This window comes from Meles meles, chromosome 16, assembly GCF_922984935.1.
Source record: "Meles meles chromosome 16, mMelMel3.1 paternal haplotype, whole genome shotgun sequence".
In the NCBI taxonomy this organism is placed as follows: Eukaryota; Metazoa; Chordata; class Mammalia; order Carnivora; family Mustelidae; genus Meles; species Meles meles.
The window spans coordinates 81,546,701-81,564,345 of record NC_060081.1 but is presented as its reverse complement, the minus strand read 5'-3'; the positions used below and the strand labels follow the sequence as shown (position 1 = coordinate 81,564,345).

General features: G+C 66.9%; 1 protein-coding gene across 1 annotated transcript; it reads left to right on the top strand.

Annotated features, from left to right (window-relative positions):
• Positions 1–288: 288 nt before the first annotated feature.
• Positions 289–17,355, top strand: RBBP8NL (RBBP8 N-terminal like). Its single transcript, XM_045980465.1, has 14 exons — positions 289–559; positions 9,032–9,177; positions 10,211–10,253; positions 10,793–10,888; positions 11,105–11,217; positions 11,643–11,715; positions 12,044–12,195; positions 12,328–12,410; positions 12,583–12,749; positions 13,150–13,861; positions 14,127–14,259; positions 14,706–14,776; positions 14,874–15,003; positions 16,584–17,355. Exons 2-14 carry the CDS (start codon positions 9,117–9,119, stop codon positions 16,712–16,714), a joined length of 1,965 nt encoding a protein of 654 aa, XP_045836421.1. The 5' UTR covers positions 289–559; positions 9,032–9,116; the 3' UTR covers positions 16,715–17,355.
• The last annotated feature ends 290 nt before the right edge of the window (positions 17,356–17,645 follow it).

The window sequence follows — 17,645 nt, the reverse complement described above, 5'->3', positions numbered from 1 at the left end:
GCTGCCAGCCGCCCGACGGACGGCGGAACCCCCCTCGTGTCCGCGAACAGATGAGTGGAGAGCGAGGGAGAATTTCACACACGCACACACGGGCAAGCACGGGGTGGACGACACTGTGGTTCCGCCCCACCTGCATTGGCCGGGGGGACTGTTGAGCCTGAGGAGGCGTGAAGGGCCGTCGTTCACTACAACGTGGATGAAGCCCAACGAGAGGCGCTCCGCGAATGAAGCCAGACACAGAAGACCCCATGTTGTCACAGGAAACACCCGGGACAGGCAAATCCACAGAGACCGAAAGCTGCTGAGACGTTGCCGGGGGCACCGGCCACCGCGCTAACAAGAACGGGGCTTGGTTCTGGGGTGATGAGAATGTCCCGGAGTCCGGTCTGTGGTTGCACACGTCCACGACCGTCCCCAGGGAACTCTGCCATGTAAGACCTTCCGGCGCAGAGAGAAGGACGCGCCAGGAGCACAGTCTGCCTGGGAGCGGAGGAGGACGGCAGAGAGGATTCGGCCATGTTTTCAAGTGGCCATCTGGCAGCTCCTGCACTATCGAAGCGTAAGTGGAACATGGGGTGCCTGGCGTGGAGGCCGCGTAAAGGGAGGGTGGAGGGGTGCCTCCCCCCCAGAGGGTGCCTCCCAGACCGGAGGGGGTCCACACGTGCCCCCCCAACAGCCCACCGCCATCAGGGTCCGGCCGGGTCATCAGAAGCCTGTCTGCAGCGAGGGTGGGGACGGGGGCCCCAGACATCACTGAAAGCAGCCTGGCCCTTTTAGGGACCCCTCTAGGGGCCTCATGACTAGGTGACCCATTTATCTGGGGGCCAGTGCGGCAGGGCTGGCCTGGCCGCTGCCCACACCCCAGCTACCAGTCCAGCAACACAAACAGCGGGTGGACAGGTGGGCTCCCGGAGCTCATTTGCAGATGGCTCTGAAACCTTACCTCCCGCCGGTCGCCCCGGGATGAGAGCCTGTGAGAGCCGCAGGGATGAGAGCCGCCCCTCGCCCCTGCGCAGGCATTTTGCCTCCAGCTGTCCCAGGAGGCAGGGCTGGGAACCCTGGGAGTCCTGGTTGGTGGGGGGGCTGCCTGGCCCAGAGGAGCTCCAGGCTGGGTTCCGGGAGCCACGCCCAACTCCCTGTAGCCCTGGCACAGGCCACTGGGCCTCAGTTTCCAGCTGAAGAACCGGGTCATGGAGCGACCCCCACACCGTCGTCGGCCTGCCGGCTGGGGGTGAAGTAAGTCAGTCTGCGGCTCGGGTTTGCCGTGAGCCTGGGCCTCTAGGACCTGCCCGCTGCGCACACAGGGTCGGGGCGGCGGGGTGGACAGGGTCCCTTCGCCGCTGTCAGTCCAGCTGCTTACCTCCCAGAGGCCGACAGGGAGCTGTGGCCCCTCCACAGCGCCAGGACCGCCCCCAGAGCCCAGACACGGCCTGAAGGATTCCGGCAGGCAGGGCAAACAGGGAAGATGAGGCTGGAGCCCAGCCTCGTGTCCCGCCCCAAGGCCAGCCCAGGGCTGCGTCCACCCAGCAGCCAGGGAAGGGGTCGGGGCTGACGCTGCTGGCCGGTCCCGTGGGCAACAGACCGTCACACCTCCCGGTCCTGTATGTCGCCTCGCCGTTCAGTCCCTCAGTCACGTTCCTTGCCATTTACCAAAGGCGTAGGCGACATCTGTCCACACGAAAGCCGTGCACAGGTGTTCACAGCAGCTGAATCGTAATGGCCCCAACTCAAGAGCAAGCAGACGCTCTTCATTCGGTGAGGGATACGCACCCAGCCCGCGACGGTGATTTGTCCGAGTGGACAGGACGTGAGCCGTGAGACCCGCAGAGACGGGCTGCAGCGCACACGAGCATCCGTGGGGGTGGGGGCCCGTCCGAGGGGGCCCCCACGCTGTGACGCCAGCTGGATGGGGGGCTGGACAGGACACAGCCAGGGAGATGGCCGAGATCCGCGGCTGCCGGCGTCAGGAGGTGGGAGGGGCGACCGCAGGGAACACAGGGGATTTGGGGGGGACCACAGCATGTGCAGCGCCAAGGCCGACCCTAAGTGACCTGTGGGCTCCGGGGAACGGGGACGTACCGGGCAGGTTCATCGACAGTAAAACTGGCCACGAAGAGTGGCAGCATGGAGGGTGGGGGGGATAGCGGGGGCGGCTTGGCGGGGGAGGGCGCTTCGGGGCAGTCCCCGCGCCTCCCTCTGTTTCACTGGGAACCTAAGCTACTCCAGCGAAGTTTATTGATTTAAAACCACAGCTTTGTGATTTGCAAACAACGAGCTTAGGTTTCTCGCGCGTCCAGTGGCTGCATCCGGCAAGCGAGCCCTGCCCTCCAACAGCCGCCACACGGAAGACGTCCCTTCCGACCCCTGGCCCGCCCCCGCCCCAGACCCGGGCCTCCCGCTGTGAGAGGTTCCTGTCAGCCAAGCGGGGAGCTGGCGCCGTCCCCCCACCCCGACCCCCGCAGGGCGGCAGCTGTCCCCCACGAGATACTTGGACAGCCACCCACACTGCTGGGCATGCCTGAGGTCTGTTCTGACGTCCCGGGAGCGCAGCCCCGCGATGCACGGTCGGGCAATTGAGAATATAGTGGCAGGAGCACCCTGGGGCCGCCAGGTCGTGGGGCGGACCCTGGCCCTGCCATCAGCATGAATCCCACTTTGAGGAAGAGACCCTGGCTCAGAGAGGTTGGGTAGCTGGCCCAGGTGGCTCAGCGCTCAAGGGGCAGAGTCAGGATTCAAACCTGGGTGAGGCGGGGGATGGCGACAGGACACAGGCCGACGCCGGCCAGTCTGAGGGTCAGTGGTGCTGGGGGAGAGGGTTTGCTCTGCCCCCGTCTCTGCCTTCCCACGGGGCCCCCACCCCAGCACACGCAAGCAAAGTCACGACTATGCCTCCCCCCACTCCGCGCACGCGGTGCTCAGCCCCACACGACAAGAACGCACCCACGTACGCGCGGCAGGTGAACGCACGCAGCTCACCGAACTGCGATCCAACGCACACCCGCAGGCACCAAAGGCAGGCGCCCTCCCACCCGGCTCCCCCGCGGCCCCCCCGCGGCCCCGCACACCGGGCTGCACCCCCACTCCTGCCTCCAGCCCCTCACGCACGGCCACACCGGGCACACCCCACCCCCCCAAGGGGCTCAGAAGGGAGGCGCCGTGGGCAGGCCTTGGGTGGGAGGGATCCCAGAGGCCCCAGGGCCTGGCCAGAGCCCGGGATCGCCCCGTCTGACCACCACCCCTTTCCGTGATCCCCAGGCCTGGCCGCGCTGGCCAACAGGGGCCTCACCGGGGAGCAGGAAGTGGGCCTCCCGGGACCTCACCAGGTCCACTGGCCCGGAGCCCGGGGCCTCCTCCTCTGAGCCCTGAGCTCTCCCTGGAGTCACTAAGGTGCCCTTGGGGGAGGCTCAGGGCTCCTCGGGGCTGAGGATGTGGGGAAGGGGTGTGGGGAGGGGAGCTCAGGAGTCCGAGGCAAGAGAGCTGTGGGGGTGGGGGGCCAGGGGACGTGCAAGCGGGGTGTCTCGTGGATGGGGCGCGAGGAGTCGTGGGAAGGGGCAGGGGCAGCTTCACGGGGCCGCTGTGGCACTCGGAGGCCCGCTGGTTCCACAAAAGTCCAGCCACAAGGTCCCTGCGCGGAGAAGAAACGAGGGGAGACACAGCACCTGGCTGCCCCCTCCCGCAGCTCGATGCCCTCCCTTGGCCCAGCCCCACCGGGCGCCCCCAGCCCGGGGACCCAGAGATGCCCCCGACCTGGGCCCTCCCTCCTCTGGGAGGGGTGCAGGACACAGTACCGGGCGGGGGTTCCCAGACCTGAGGGGACACGTCCAACCACAGCTCTGGATTTCTCCCGAGCTCTCATAGGAACACACGCGCTCACCAGCCCCGCTGTACAGACAGGGAAACTGAGGCCAGAAAGGTCAGCCCGGACTGAGCCAGGCTGGGGGACAAGAGGGGCCGCTGCAGGCCTCTGGCCTAAGGAGACAAGACTAGCGCGTCTGCTGCCCCGCCGCCCTGCCCTCTTACCTCCCCCGCTCCCCATCCGGCCTGCACGGCCCAGGCCCCTGGACTAGTTAACTGGCCAGGCTCGGGCCAGAGGCACAGGCCACTTGGTAATTACGGAGAAACAATCCCAGGTCTGTGTGGATTCAGCCCCGACCCGTTTGGCCACTTTCTGTGCGAAGGTAGAACCCGTCTGGCAGCTTTGGGCCGTCTCTGCCTCCTTTCTGCTCCTGGCAGAGAGAACCAAAAACCCGTCAAGCGGGTTTGGCCAAAATATCGTGTCTCGTTGCCGTGCAAGTTCACGCACTGCTCGCTTCTGTCTCCCTCGGGTGGGAGCACTCGGCTCCCGAGGTCGCGGAGGTCGCTGCCGCGGGGGGCCATGTGAGTACCCAGGGACCCCCAGGCGGGCAGCTCCAACAACGGGGGTAGATGAGGGGGGCGGGGCGGGTTGGGGGGAAGTGCTGGCCGTGAAGGCGGGAGCCCCAGCCCCTGCGGGCTGAGCGGGAGGCAGGGGTCAGCAGACCAGCCGAGAGGCGCAGCCCCCTGCCCCGGGGCACCCCTTCTGAGGGGGAAGGAGGCTCAGTGAGCTTCCCAGGCAGAGGGTCAGGGTGCAGAGAGGCAGTGCCGGGCCTGACACGGGCACACCAGGAAGTCATCGTCTGGTGTGGCTCCAGGGGCGCCGGGGATGGGCCGGTGGCCAGACCCTCCATCTGGACCTGCCCTGCCGCCAAGACCGTCGCAGGGCAAAGGGGGGCAGCCATGGGGGTTGGGGGTACATGGCGCAGCCGCCTCTGACTCTGTGCTGGGCACCAGGGACCCTCAGCTGCCCCCGGCTCCATGTCCCTTGAAAGACGGTGACGATCAGGGACGCAGATCCCACTCAACCTCCCCCGGCCAGGCCTCAGGGTGGGAGCCAGCGAGGACGAGGGCCAGCCCATCCCCAGGGAGTCGGGTTGCAGGGCCCGCTGTTACCCGAGCCGCCAAGCAAGCGCACACCTGCCTTTCTCTTCTGCGCTTGTGCGCACGTGTACGTGGGATTCACAACCACACGGGCATTTGTGTGTGTGCATGCGTGTGCGCCTGGCCCTGGGCCTGCGCGGGGCTGGTGTGTGGCGGGGGAGTGACCAAGGACAGCACGCGCGCGTGTGGCATCTGTGTCGGGTGCAGGCCGGGGAGCACTGACGTCGTGAGGACACTATGCCTCCCTGGATGTGTGTGGGCATCACCCATGCGTGCGCGTGTGTCATGGGTCTAAGTGTCTGGACATATCGGAAACCCCCCAGCGGTGACACCTGCCTGCACGTGAACTGGCCCGGGAGTTGCTAGGAGGCCTAGGCTGCAGGTTTCTGCCCTGGCTGCGCCCCCAGCAAGCTGGCGGCCACAGAAAGCTGATGTCGTTCTGAGCCTCGACTCCCTCATCTGTGAAATGGGGTTGTCATAGTTGCTTCTCGGTGACTGTGAGATCCAGGGAGAGGCGGCATGCCGTGCACTCGTGGGTGCCCAGCACCCAGGGCTCCCAGGCTGGTCCCTGACCCCCAGCCGGCCCGCTCACGTGCAAGGAGTCCTGACGGCCCCAGGAGGCACAGAGTCTGGTGTCTCTGAGAGCCCAGGTCAGGATCCACCTCCACCGCCGGTTTGAGGGACAGGGACACTGAGGCACAGCCAGGCACGTGATTTGGCCAGAGTTGTGGTGGACGTGTGACCCATCACCACAGAAGCCCCCAAAGAGGGCGGAGGGAGACCCTCGACCGGCCCCAACAAGGGGAGCTGGCCCGGGGGGTGAGGAGCCCTGCTCCCACGGCCACACTCGACCAGAAGAGTCGGGGGCTGGGCTGGCCCGGGAGCAGGCCAGAACCGGCCTCACTATGGGGTTGCGCTCAGCCTGATGGTGCCCAGTCCGGCTCCACAGCTGGAGCCTGCGCACCCTCTTCTGTGCGCAGGGGCTGGAGGGCACGTCCCCTGGACATGCTCGTCCAGACTCAGTGGACCCAAAGTGTCCGCACAGTGAGCAGCTGTCCGGAGATGCAAGGGTGTGCCTGTTGGAATCTGAGAGCTCCCCCTGAACTGGGGGTTGGGGGATCTCGTCCCCTCGCAAAGGCCCTTTGCAGCGAGGGACTTGTGCTTGTCTGAGAGAGGGGGCGCTCCCGGAAACAGCACTGCGAGCCCCCCGGGGGCCACGTGAGAGGGCGGTGCTCGTGGACAGACCGCAGGCGGTGGACACCGGGGTCTCCACCTGCACACAGCCGAGCACTCCACCTGCCGGCTCCTGGCAGGGTACGCATCACCTGGGCATGCACTCTCTGGAAGTGTGTTCCCTGGCCAGGTGTCACCTGATGATGAAAGGAGTCGTATAACAAGCTGCTGGGGGGGGGGGTTACGCCCCTGTGAGGACACGGAGGCCAGACAGGAGAACGATTTGCCCTGGTGACACGGAGGATAGAGGCAGGACAGGGACCGACACCCGGGCTGTCAGCTGGGACACCCGCAGGTTCCGCCTCGGGCCCAGCGCAGATGGGAGACGCGCAGGGTCACGGGGGTGGCCAAGCCGCCCGCCCTCCTGCCACCGGCTCCCTCCAGGGGCTCGGCCCCAGCAGAGACCTCCCAGTCTGGGCATCCAGGGCGGGAGAGGGGGGATACCCCTGGGCCTCTCTGGGGGTCCTAAGGAGCAGAGTTCGGGCCTCTCTCCGCATCTGTCCCCCAGCCCCCCAGGCCCAGAGGCAGCAGCCTCACTTCTGATGCCCGCAGGGGGCTCCTCCAGCCCAGCCCCACTGCAGAACCCCCAGGCCCACTGGACCTCGGCTTCCCGGAATCCCTAGGGCCCCCCAGCTGCTCTCAGCACGCCCAGCAAACACAGAGCTGCCTACCGGGGAGACCTGGGCGCAGAGCCCCTGAAGGAGGCCATCGGGGTGCCACAGCCTCTGCTCTTCCCCACAGCTCACCCCGGCTTTCTTGCCCAGAGCCCCGGAGGCTGCGCTGCGGACTTCAAGCCCCGCTCAGCCTCCCTCCGCCTCCTGTCCCTTCCTCGGATCCTCCCCACATCCCAGGAGAGTGAGGCTGGGACAGATGCGCCCAAGAAACTGTCTGCTTTGCCTCGGCCAATGCGTCTCTGTCACCGGCCCACTGGCACGGCATCCCGGGGCGCTCTCACCTGCCGGTTGCATGGCTCTGAGCCCCCCGGGAGGCGAGGGGCTTCCCACGTGTCCCACCCCTTCCAGCTCCGCTTCCAGCCGCTGGCACATCCTGTGTCCCTGCTGTCCCTGCTAGCCCCACTCCGCTGCCCCGGAGAGCGGAGAGCCTCTCCTCCTGTCTTTCAGATACCAGGGAGGAGGAACCAGGTGGGGCCAGAGGGAGCTTGGGGCGCAGGAGCCTGGGGAAGGGGCACGGAGCCCACACTGGCCTCTCCCAGTCCTGCGGGCCCCATCGGCTCCCTTGGGCAGCTCCTTTACGGGCTGGGGGAGAGCCGCCTGTCTGGCGGGTTGGGGTGGAATTTCCTGTGGCTCAGGCCCTAGCCAGCCCTCCTCGCTCCCCCTGCCCCGGCCCGAGCCTCCACTCACTGCCTGGCTCCCGGGGCCCTGCTGCAGGTAAGCATGGCCACAGCCGGCACGGCCTGGCACCGGGGACTCGACCCTGGGTCCGCGCAGACCCCAGCGTGAGTTCAAACCCCGGTCCCGCGAACACGGCACTACCTCCTTGGGCCTCGGTTTCCCACTGGGAGAGCGGGTCCCCGCCTCCCGGCCAGGGTAGACACAACAGCCATAAGGATGTGAGCGTCTATGTCGCACCTGGGAATGGCGCCGGGACTACATTTATACCCGCTGAGCACTGGTCCCTCCCAGCCCTGAACAGTTGGGTCTGGTCTCCTAACCTGCAAGCGTGTCCCCATCAGGTGAGCATCTGCTCCCAGCAGGACGCTCCCGACCCCTCACCAGTCAGCACACAGCTGCCCAGCAGCCACCCCCAGGCCCCTGGCCATCCCTTGGGAGTGGCCCGGGGCCTGGGCAGGGCCTCAGAACAAGTTCAGAAGCGTCACCTTCCCACCACACCCCACCAGCCCTGCTCAGCGGGCTCCCACAGCCCCTGCGGGACACGGGACCTCATTCTGTCCTCCTGCCGATGCTTCCCAGGGCTCTGACGTTTGACCTCAGGTGCACGGAGCCTGCCGAGAGCCAGACTCCACGGTCCAGCTTAGCCAGCTCCTGGAGCTCCAGGAGAACACATGGGGGCTGCTCCCCTCAATCAGGGACGCCCCCCAATTCCCACGCCCAGAGTGGCCACTGCCCCGGCTCCCGAGATCCCAGAGCACCACGACCCCGCCACGCTGTGTGCATGAAGCCCGCATCAGGCCAGCTCCCATGGCTGGGGATCACCGCATGCTAGCCCCTGGGGCAGGGAGCAGACATTCCTCCCAGCAGAGGCCACTAGCAGGGGCATGTGGGGGCTCCTAGTTTGGGGCTGTTCCTCAGAGCGCTGCTGCGAGCCCTCGTGTGTGTGTCTTCAGTGCAAACTGAAATTCAAATAGGGCAGCGTTCCTTTGGGTGGCCGCAGCTGGCTGCCCGAGACCACAGTGACGAGGCCCCAGGCAGGTGTGGGCAGAGGCCCTCAGGGCCTACACCACAGCTGGGCTGAGCGTGTGTCCTCACGAAGCGGGGTGGCAGGAGAGGGAAAGGAGAGTTCTGGGTGGACGCAGGAGGCCAACCAGCAGTCGCTGCTGCCCAGTGGGGGCGGGATGCCAGCAGGCAAGGGGCTGGGAGGGCCAAGAGCTCAGCCAGCCGCCTGTTGACGGGACCCAGAAACCCCAGGGCTCCTCAGGCCAAGGACCGAGAGGGGCCACTTCCCCTGGCGTGGTAGTGACACCTGGAGAGGGAGACAGTAGGCTCTGGTCCCAGGTGGGCCAGGACAAGCCCCACTCTGCTCTCTGAGAGACACTGAGCATGGGCCCCTCCCCGGCACAGCACCAGCCCAACGCTGGGGACGGCGGGCTTCTGCTCAGCCCTTCCCAAGCCAGCATGACCTCTCCCCACTTCCTCCTCTCCAGGCTGGGAACACAGGGGCGGTAGAGGCCCGGAGGTTGTTGCTGCAGCCTGAGCACAGAGGGGTCTGGGCCAGAGCCGTGGGGAGCCATGGAGAGCTTCGCAGAGTCACTAAACAGGCTGAAAGAGGTCCACGAGAACGAGGTCCGAGGTGAGTATCATGGGGCAGGTGTCCGTGGCCCTCACCTGGTCTGGCCACTCCTACAGGTCACCCCCAATTCTTGCCAGACCTGGGGACTGTGCCTTCCAGGCCCAGACAAGGCGTCCTAACCCAGAGCCCAGAGCTGCCACACAGCAGGCCCCCGGTCTCAGAACGGCCTCCCTGAGTGCCTGAGTGTGGCCCTGGAGTGTCTTCTCCCAAGGGGTCTGCTGACAGCGCAGCGGGAAGAAAAAGCCACACCCCCAGCGGAGAGCCAGAAGCTTGGCTGAGACGAGGTCCTGCTCAGGACAGGGCAGGGGTGCTCTGCGTCCCACAGAAGCATGGTCGCCCACCTCTAGGACTGGGAGCTCATGGCTCTGGAGCCTGTCCAGAATGTTCCAGGGTTTGGAGCTGAAATCCCTCTGCTTCCCTGCAGGACCCCCGAGCCAGCTCGGCCGTAGCCACACACCGTGCACCCCATCCCCTAACCACGGGCTGGAGCTACCCCACTCGCCTCACTCGAGGACCAGCCAGACCCTCCCAAGACCTTTTCCCAGCAGCAAGTGACGCACCACCCTGAGGGCCCAAGGGCCTGGATCTCCTCCCCAGCGACCCAGCGACGCTGGGGGTGTGCGGGCTTGCAGGCCCGAGTCCCACTGCAGCCAGGTGGCAAAGAGGCAACCCTTTGCTGGGGTTTCCCCAAAGAGCCTGCTTTATTTCAACACTGGCTGTGCCCCCCAAAAAACCCTCCTCTGGGACTTGGCCCGGTGGCTGGTCACTCCTCGCCAGCAGCAGGGTCCCTCCCAGTCTCCAGGCAGACGCCAGAGCCAGAGACCCCCAGGGGTCCCAGGCAGCCGTGAGACTGGGTGGGAGCTGCCAGCCGGCGCGGAGCAGGAGCCCCCGGGGTGGCAGCCTTGGGGCATCAGTGATAGGTCCAGGCCGGCAGGTCTACGGAGAGCCCCACGGGACAGCCAGGGGCAGGAGGTACCCCGGGCTCTGCTGCGTGACCGGGCCTGACCGCCCACTCCTTTCCTTGCTCTTCCAGGTCTGCAGAATAAGCTTTTGGAGCTGGACTCGGAGAGATGCCGGTGAGTCCAGATAGATCCTGGCTCGGCGGGAAACCAATGAGAAAGACAGCGGCCACGGCCCAGGGCGCTAACCCTGTCCTCAGCCAGTGATGCAGAAGGGGAAACTGAGGCTCAGCGTGGCAGGTGGGGGTGGGTCTCTGGCCCGAGACCCAGCCTCCAGGAGCAGGTGGACCCAGGCCTGGAATCCGCAAGCCCACTGAGTGAAGGGGGACCCTCCGGTGGGTGGGCAAGCCGCGTCCGTTCGGGGCACCTGCGCTACCAGCAGTAATCAGTAGGAACGCTGCTGGGGAGACCTCAAGGCCTGTGCATCCCCCTTCATCCCCATTTCACGTATGGGGCTGCCGGTCCCTAGCGGTGCGAAGGGCGCGTGCACCCGGCCTGTTAAACGCTCGTGTCTGGGCTGCTGGGTTCCACACGGCCCTTGCGAGGAAACGTCCGTGGAGGGCGCGGCCAGCGGGGCCTGGGCCGGGACCTCCCCCGGTGGACGCAGCGTGGGGCTCCGGAGCAGAGCAGAAGACCACCTGGGCTCGCCCCCACAGGGACGCGCAGCGGGTGGAGGAGCTCTGCGCCAAGAACCACCAGCTCCGGGAGCAGCAGAAGGCGCTGAAGGAGAACGTGCGAGTGCTGGAGAACAGGTGTGCCCTGGGCAGGGCTGGGGGAAGGGGGCAGGAGGCAGGGGGCAGGCGGAGCTCGGGAAGCTCTGGGGCAGAGTGAACCCAGCAGGGGTCTCCCCTGTACGATCTCAGAGCCCAGCTCTGCCATTTGGGAACGGCAGGGGCACCTCTCGGGAGCACCCCCTCCGTGGGCCTCCGTCTCCCTCCTCAGAGTGGCCTCCTTCGCACCCCCCACAGGCTGCGGGCTGGCCTGTGTGACCGCTGCATGGTCACCCAGGAGCTGGCCAGGAAGAAGCAGCAGGAGTTCGAGAACTCCCTCCTGCAGAGCCTGCAGCACGTCTTCATCCTCAGTGAGCCCCACCCCCTGTCACCCTGCTCCTCGGTGTCCCCCGTGGGGGTCCAGTGACCCCCAGGACCTGCTCAGCCTGACCTGGGGTCTCAGGGAAACACACAATGGTACAAAGCCCCACCTGGCTCCAGCATGTCCCTCACCGGCCAGCCACCCAGGCCGGGGGTCCCCCTGCCCCCAGGACCTCAGCCCATCCTCCCTATAACGAGGAGCACAGCCCCCCCCTGCCCTCGGGGGACACCCCAGAGACAAGCTTGGTGCTGGGGGCGGAGGGGCTCCAGGCCGCGGGATCAGTAGCCTCACCCGTCCACTCGTGCAAGCCCCTGGCCAAGGCGGCACGATGGGGGACAGGTCATGGAGGGGGACCTCCCTGCCCCTGCCCGGCCTCCCCTCCCCTCGTCCTTCACTAATCAGTGCCTTTTGCAGCCAACGAGTTGAATCGGCTGCAGGGGGAGAACGAGACATTGAAGGAGGAGGTGAAGCGGCTTCAGGGCCCACGGTGAGTGCGAGGGAGGCACCCTCTGGCCCCAAGGACCTCCCCAAGGCAGGCCCCCAGCACAGGGCACAGAGAGGAGGGCGCAGGACCATGGGGGTCGGGGGTCCCCTCCCAAGACTAGGGACACTGGTATCTGAGAGAAACCGGCCTGGCGGCACCAGCCACTGAGAGTGAAACCCCAGGCAGTGTCCAGAGAGGGCTCTTTCCCGGTCCCCTGAGTGTCTCCGCAGGGGTGGCCTGGCCCCCAGGAGGGTGCCCTGGTCTTTCTGATCGCCTCTGGGGGTGCTGCTCTCGCTCACCCTCCTTGTCTTTGCCTCCCCTCTGGAGTCAGGCTCAAGCCCCGATGCAGGGAGGGTGCCTCAGACCCCCCCTCACCCCCGCTACTCCCCTCCCCGGGCGCTCGGAAGGCCATCAAGGAGAAGACGCTGGGAGGCCACGAGGAGGCCCAGGATGACCATCCAGGTGCGAGTCCCCAGAGACAAGGTGCTCTGAGGGACAGGAGACCAGAAAGCTGGACCCTGCAAGATCGCGGAGCCCTCGGGGTTGAGGGGGCTGTGCTGCCCACCCGTCTGAGGGCCTCCCAATCTGGCCTTCCCACCTCCTCTCCTCCCACAGAAAAGTCTACAGGGTACAGGACATCTCCAGTCGCCAAAATCTCCCCGGGTGCCAACCTGCCCGAGACTCGGGCCTCGGACATGGTGAGGACCCTTTCTGCCGGGCAGCCCCGTCTGTGCCAGTCCAGCTGTCTGTTCTCTGTGCCAACGCAGGGACCCCTGGGTGGAGGCGAGGCTCAGAGGGGGTGGGCGGCCTGCCCAAAGTCACATAGAGAACGAGGGCAGAGGGCAGGGCTGACCCGCGGACCCCGTGCAGAGCCCCCAGCGAATCTCCAACCAGCTTCATGGGACCATCGCCGTGGTGCGACCGGGCTCCCAGGCCTGCTGCACTGAACGGGGCTCCAGGAACGGGACCCCCCCGCTGCCGCTGACCAGGAGCAGCCCGCCCAGCCCGCCCTATGAGCACGGCCTCCCCCTGGACAGGTGAGGCCCCGCCCCCCACCCCCACCAGGAGCAGCCCCCGCTGAGCAGCCAGTCTCCGAATCTGGTCCCACCTTTCCAGAGGTGGCGGGATAGGGCTGGGGGGCCGGGGCGTGGGAGCAGCTGCAGGGGACTGAGGCCTGGGAACCCCTCTTGGACGCAAGGTCAGACCATCCTTCCTGTCTGAGAACATCGTCCGCAGGGGGGCTGGGGACAGCGGGTAGCCCAGGTCCCGAAGAGAGAAAGATCTCCACGGCGGGTCCCTCCTCAGACCCCAGGCCCCAGGTCGCCTCTGGCCTCTCCACCACCGTCCACGTGGGCTCGCCCTTGACCTGGGACAGCTTGCCTACGACACGGGGGCTAACCCGGGGCCACAGTGACAGGGCTTCTCCTCCCCCTGCAGCTTTCTGCCGGCCTCCCGCGCCCCCGTCACGGCCTACGAGTCCCTGAAGCGCTCCCTCCAGGCTGACCACCTCTTCCTCCTGAACCACCGCCTGTCTCTGCACCTCCAGAGCCCGCCCTGCAGCCCCCAAGTCCCCCCCACGGCCGCCCGTGGCCCCCGCCCCCAGGCCCTGAAGGCTGGGGAGGCGGAGGCCTGGGAGGAGTCGGTGGGCCTACTGGGGCTGCCCGGGGCCCTGGCGGACATGCGGGACCCTCGGCTGGATGGCGCGTTGCATCTGCTCCTCCCCCGGCAGCTGCGGGCACAGGGGCCGGGGGGCGGCGCCCGGCTGAGGGGCCCGCCCACGCCAGGGGGGACCCCACCCTCCCCGCCGGTCAGCTCTGACTCAGAAGGCCCCCAGGGCGAGGCAGCCAGGGCCCCGTCCGGAGTGGGGCCCGCACAGCCCAGGGGCCCAGGCAGCCCCAGGGGACAGGAAGCCACAGACGCACGAGACCATGTCCCAGACAAGCCCCTGGACCTTTCAGAGCGGGGCCGGGGCCGGGATGCCCCAAAGCCTCCCGACCGGCGGGGATCCCCCAGCCCCCCAAGTGCCCACACCCCCAGCCCGGAACCATCCCGGGGAGCGGAACCCCCTGCCCAGTCCGGACCCTGGGAACTCAGCAACGGTACAAAGGGAGCCGGAGCTCCAGAGTCAGAAGAGCCCCCCAGCCCTGCGGTGAGGAGCCCACCCCTGCTCCTGGCCTCCACAGGCCCCTGTCCAGGCCAGCACCCCGCCAGGGCCCAGGCTGTGCTCTTCCCTTGGCACCAGCAGGCCGGTCCCCTGGGGGAAGCCTGACTGCCTGGTTCGCGCCAGAGGGGAGACGGCTAACCCGCCGGCAGCGCCCCGGCACAGCCCCAGTCTCCCAGGCGCTCCCAGCACTGGACTGGGGGCAGGGCAGCTGCCACAGATGAATTCAAGCCGCTTACTTGCTTCCCCCCAGGATCCCTCCCAGCCTCTAACAGGGCACCGCCGAAACATGGCCTCTCCGAGCGGGACAGGAGTGGAGGCGAAAGGGAGGCCAAAACCTCCTCCCCACCCACAGAGGCCTGATGCCGATGGTCCCCCTGGCAAGGGTGAGTCCCCAGAGTCCTGAGACCCCAGGAAGTGGTGCCATAGTGCGAAGGGAGGGGCGGTGGTCAGCTTCAGCTGGGTGGGACCTGTCCTAGGGCCCAGCTCAGTCCCCTGGGCTGCCTGGCCAAACCGTGGGTCTAGGGCTTGGCACCCCAGCTGCAGACCCAGTGAAGAAGCAGGGGCCCAGGGCAGGCACATCTCTGACCGCAGACAGGGAAGGGAAGAGCATCATGGCAATTCGGGGTTTAGGACGGGGAGTGAGCTCCCTGCCACAGGGAGACCAAGCCTAGGGACCGCTCAGACGCTGGGGCCACCGTGGAGGGTGCAGGGGAAGCTGGCACTGAGGTCTCCTTCAGGGGTCGCTCTTAGTTTGGCCTGCCAGAAAGCTCTCTGCTCCTGCCCGGCTCCAGGGCCCCCGCCTGGCCTGACCCACCCCTGCGTCCCGCAGAACTCAGCGAGGCCCGAGTGCAGGGGCTGGAGTCAGACGACCTGGACACGTCGGAGCCCTCGGACAATGAGGTGGGTCGCTCACCACGCATCCGGTGGGGCCACTGAGCCAGGGCTGCCCCGGGCTTGGGGGAAGGTCCTCTCCTGACCACACCGCCACACCCCTCAGGTGGGCCTGAGCTCCGAGGTGGGGGCCAAGCCGAGCACGCCAGGGGAGGGGCCCAGGTGCTCCTACACCAAGGAGCGGGGGCAAGGCCTGCCGCAGAAGAGGAAGCGGGCCTCCGGCCCATGGTGCAAAGGTATGGCAGCCGGGGCCATGGGGGGCGGGGGGCAGCCACAGCACCTTGCCCGCACCCCACCTTTCTGGCTGCTGGGAACCAGAAACCGGTCCTTGAACCTCTCCTAGCACAAGCCCCTTAGGAGAGGGGACCCAGGTCAGGACAGCACGAATCTGGGCTCTCCTCAGGTCACTGTGCAGCCCCGGCCAGTCCCGTCAACCTGAGCCTCAGTTTCCCCCCAGAAAGTGGGGCAATGGCAGAGCCAGTGTGAGAGTTCAGCAGGATAAGGCTGAGGACGTGGTTCTCGCCGTCTTTGTTATCAGGGTGGAGGGGCCTCCTGGGCCACAAGCAGCCCCCAGGCCTGGGGTCCTAAGGCCCCCCGGTCTCCCCGTCCCTCGCTGGAGGGGAGACTCCCGGGCCCTCCTGCCCCCCTTCAAAGAGGAGCAGCAGCCCTGGGGACCCTGGAATGTTTGCCAAGGCTGGTGCCTGGGGGCTCCTCCCCGAGGGCGGCAGGAGCAGCGGGCCGGCCTGAGGGCATCAGCACCACCTTCCCCTTCTCCTCTGCTCTGGCCGCAGAGGCCGCTCGGCGGGGCCGCGGGGCACCCACGAATGCCTGAGCTCATGACGGATGCTGCCCCGCTGTTTGTGCAAGCTGCCCGCGATAGGCAGGCTGGGCTGTGGCCGCCACAACACCCCACTCTTGCCGGGAAAGGGACGGTGGCCTGTGTTTGCTGGCGCACATGGGGGTGGGAGGCCAGCACACCTGTCTGACTTCAAGCCACTTCCTGCTGGGCATGTTGGGGCGCTGTCCTGGCGGCCAGAGTCCACGGGGTGTCGAGGCATCGACCTTACCCTCCACTCGGGGCCAAGGCTTCTCTGTCCCTAGTCCTCCCTGCTGGGCCAAGATGGGGGCCGCCAAGCAGGAACCCGAACTCTGCCACACACACGCCTCTGGTCAGTGAGAGCAGGGCCCCGACCGCGCGGACTGGCACCGCTCAGCGCCAAGGGCAGCATCCGTGCCAGGGTTCAAGTTGGCAAACGTAACCACTGTCTCTGGAGCTCACCGCCCTGCCCAAGGTCACAGAGCTGGCACGTGAGGTCAGGATTCCAACTGGACTCAACCAACCCAGAACTTGAGCTCGTTCTGCATCAGAGACGGACCTAGGGCCCAGCATCTCTGCAGGACCTGGCAATAAGGTCCCAAGGACGGACAGCCCTCTCCTGTACCCCAGGGCCATGGAGGCATGCACCAGTGCCTTGGGCACCCTAAGAGCATTCCCCCAGAAGCTCGATTTATCCAGAAGGTCCCAGACCTTCAGCAAGGCATCCAGGCACTGAGGCCCGATGGGCTTCAGGGTCACACACCTGCAGAGAGCACCCCCAACAAGTTGCCCACGCTCACCCTCCAACCCGACCAGTTCTGCCCCAGTGTCTGCTGCTTCCAGGAACCGGTCAGCCCCACCAGGGTGGGCTCCCACGTGCTCAGCTCCTCTCGCCCCAGTCCCATCCACGGGGCCTTGGGCAAGAACCCAGCGGTGCCGTGAGCAGGAACTGCCAGGCCACTGCTCTGCTCCTGCCTAACCTTGGTCCACTCTCCACAGCCTCCAAGAAGCCACCACCGGGGAGAAGGAACCCAGGGGAGCCCCTGACAGCTCATGAGGGGTCCGGGAGCCCAAGGCACCCTGAGGACAGCAGCCCCTCACCCAGCCACAGCAGCTGGGAGGAGACTTAGCGGGCTGTTCCCAGGGGCACCACAGCCTGCCCAGACTCGGCTCCCCACCTGACATCCAGCCCAGCAGATGGCCCAACACAGGGCAGGAGGGGACTGGGTCCTGGCCCGGGGCCACAGGGGCTGGGAAGGCCAAGAAGGGGTCTTTGGCTGGTTGTTTGAACCCCTCTGTCTCTACCCTTCTCAGAAATGACCAGCTGGTCCTGCTGCTCCCCCCACACCCTAGGAAGTAGGGTTCAGGGAGGCAGGGGTCGCTCAGGCTTCAGCCCAGCCCAGCCCCCACCCCGGCTACTCATAGGCCGCCCTTCCTGGGCAGCGTCCCCACCTCTCACCCTCCCAGACTCCACGGCATCCCCAACTCCCAGGGCCCTTCCCGGACCCAGCGCGGAGCTTGAGCGGCGGTCTCAGGCGCCCCCTCGTGGAGCCCCACAAACACGCTGGGAGGGGTGGGCGTGGGGCACCCAGGACCACAGGTGTCGAAGATGGCATGTTCCACCAGCAGACTCAGGGCTCAGCTGGGTCTCCACCTGCCTTTGCTGGGGATTTGAGAGGCTCTGGAACACATCCAGGCCTGGGGAACAAAACCAGCCCCATCTGCAGAGGGGTGCCACTGGGGAGGGCTGCAGGGAACAGAACAGAAAATGCACAGCAGCCTGCAAAGAGTCCCCTCCTCACTGGCTGTTCCAGAGGCCCTGGTCCCACACCTGCCATTGCAGGCCCCAGGGCGCCCGGCCAGGACTGCCTGGCAAGCGCTCAGAGATCTCCTGCTCCCTGCACCGGTCTCCCTTCAGGACGGAGTGTCTCAGAGCACCCTGCCAGAGGAGGTTAAGCAGGTTCCCAGACCCACCGAATCCAGGTCTTGGGGGCAAGCCTGCACGTGAAGTTTGAGAAATTTGAGAACTGCCCGTTGCAAGGCAAAAGCAGGAGGCCGGTC

Excerpts from the sequence above, each read along its gene's own strand:
- RBBP8NL (XM_045980465.1), top strand. The coding sequence starts at position 9,117 with ATGGAGAGCTTCGCAGAGTCACTAAACAGGCTGAAAGAGGTCCACGAG. Across the intron at positions 10,254-10,792 it reads CTGGACTCGGAGAGATGCCG|GGACGCGCAGCGGGTGGAGG; the intron begins GTGAGTCCAGAT and ends TCGCCCCCACAG. Across the intron at positions 14,260-14,705 it reads CGATGGTCCCCCTGGCAAGG|AACTCAGCGAGGCCCGAGTG; the intron begins GTGAGTCCCCAG and ends TGCGTCCCGCAG.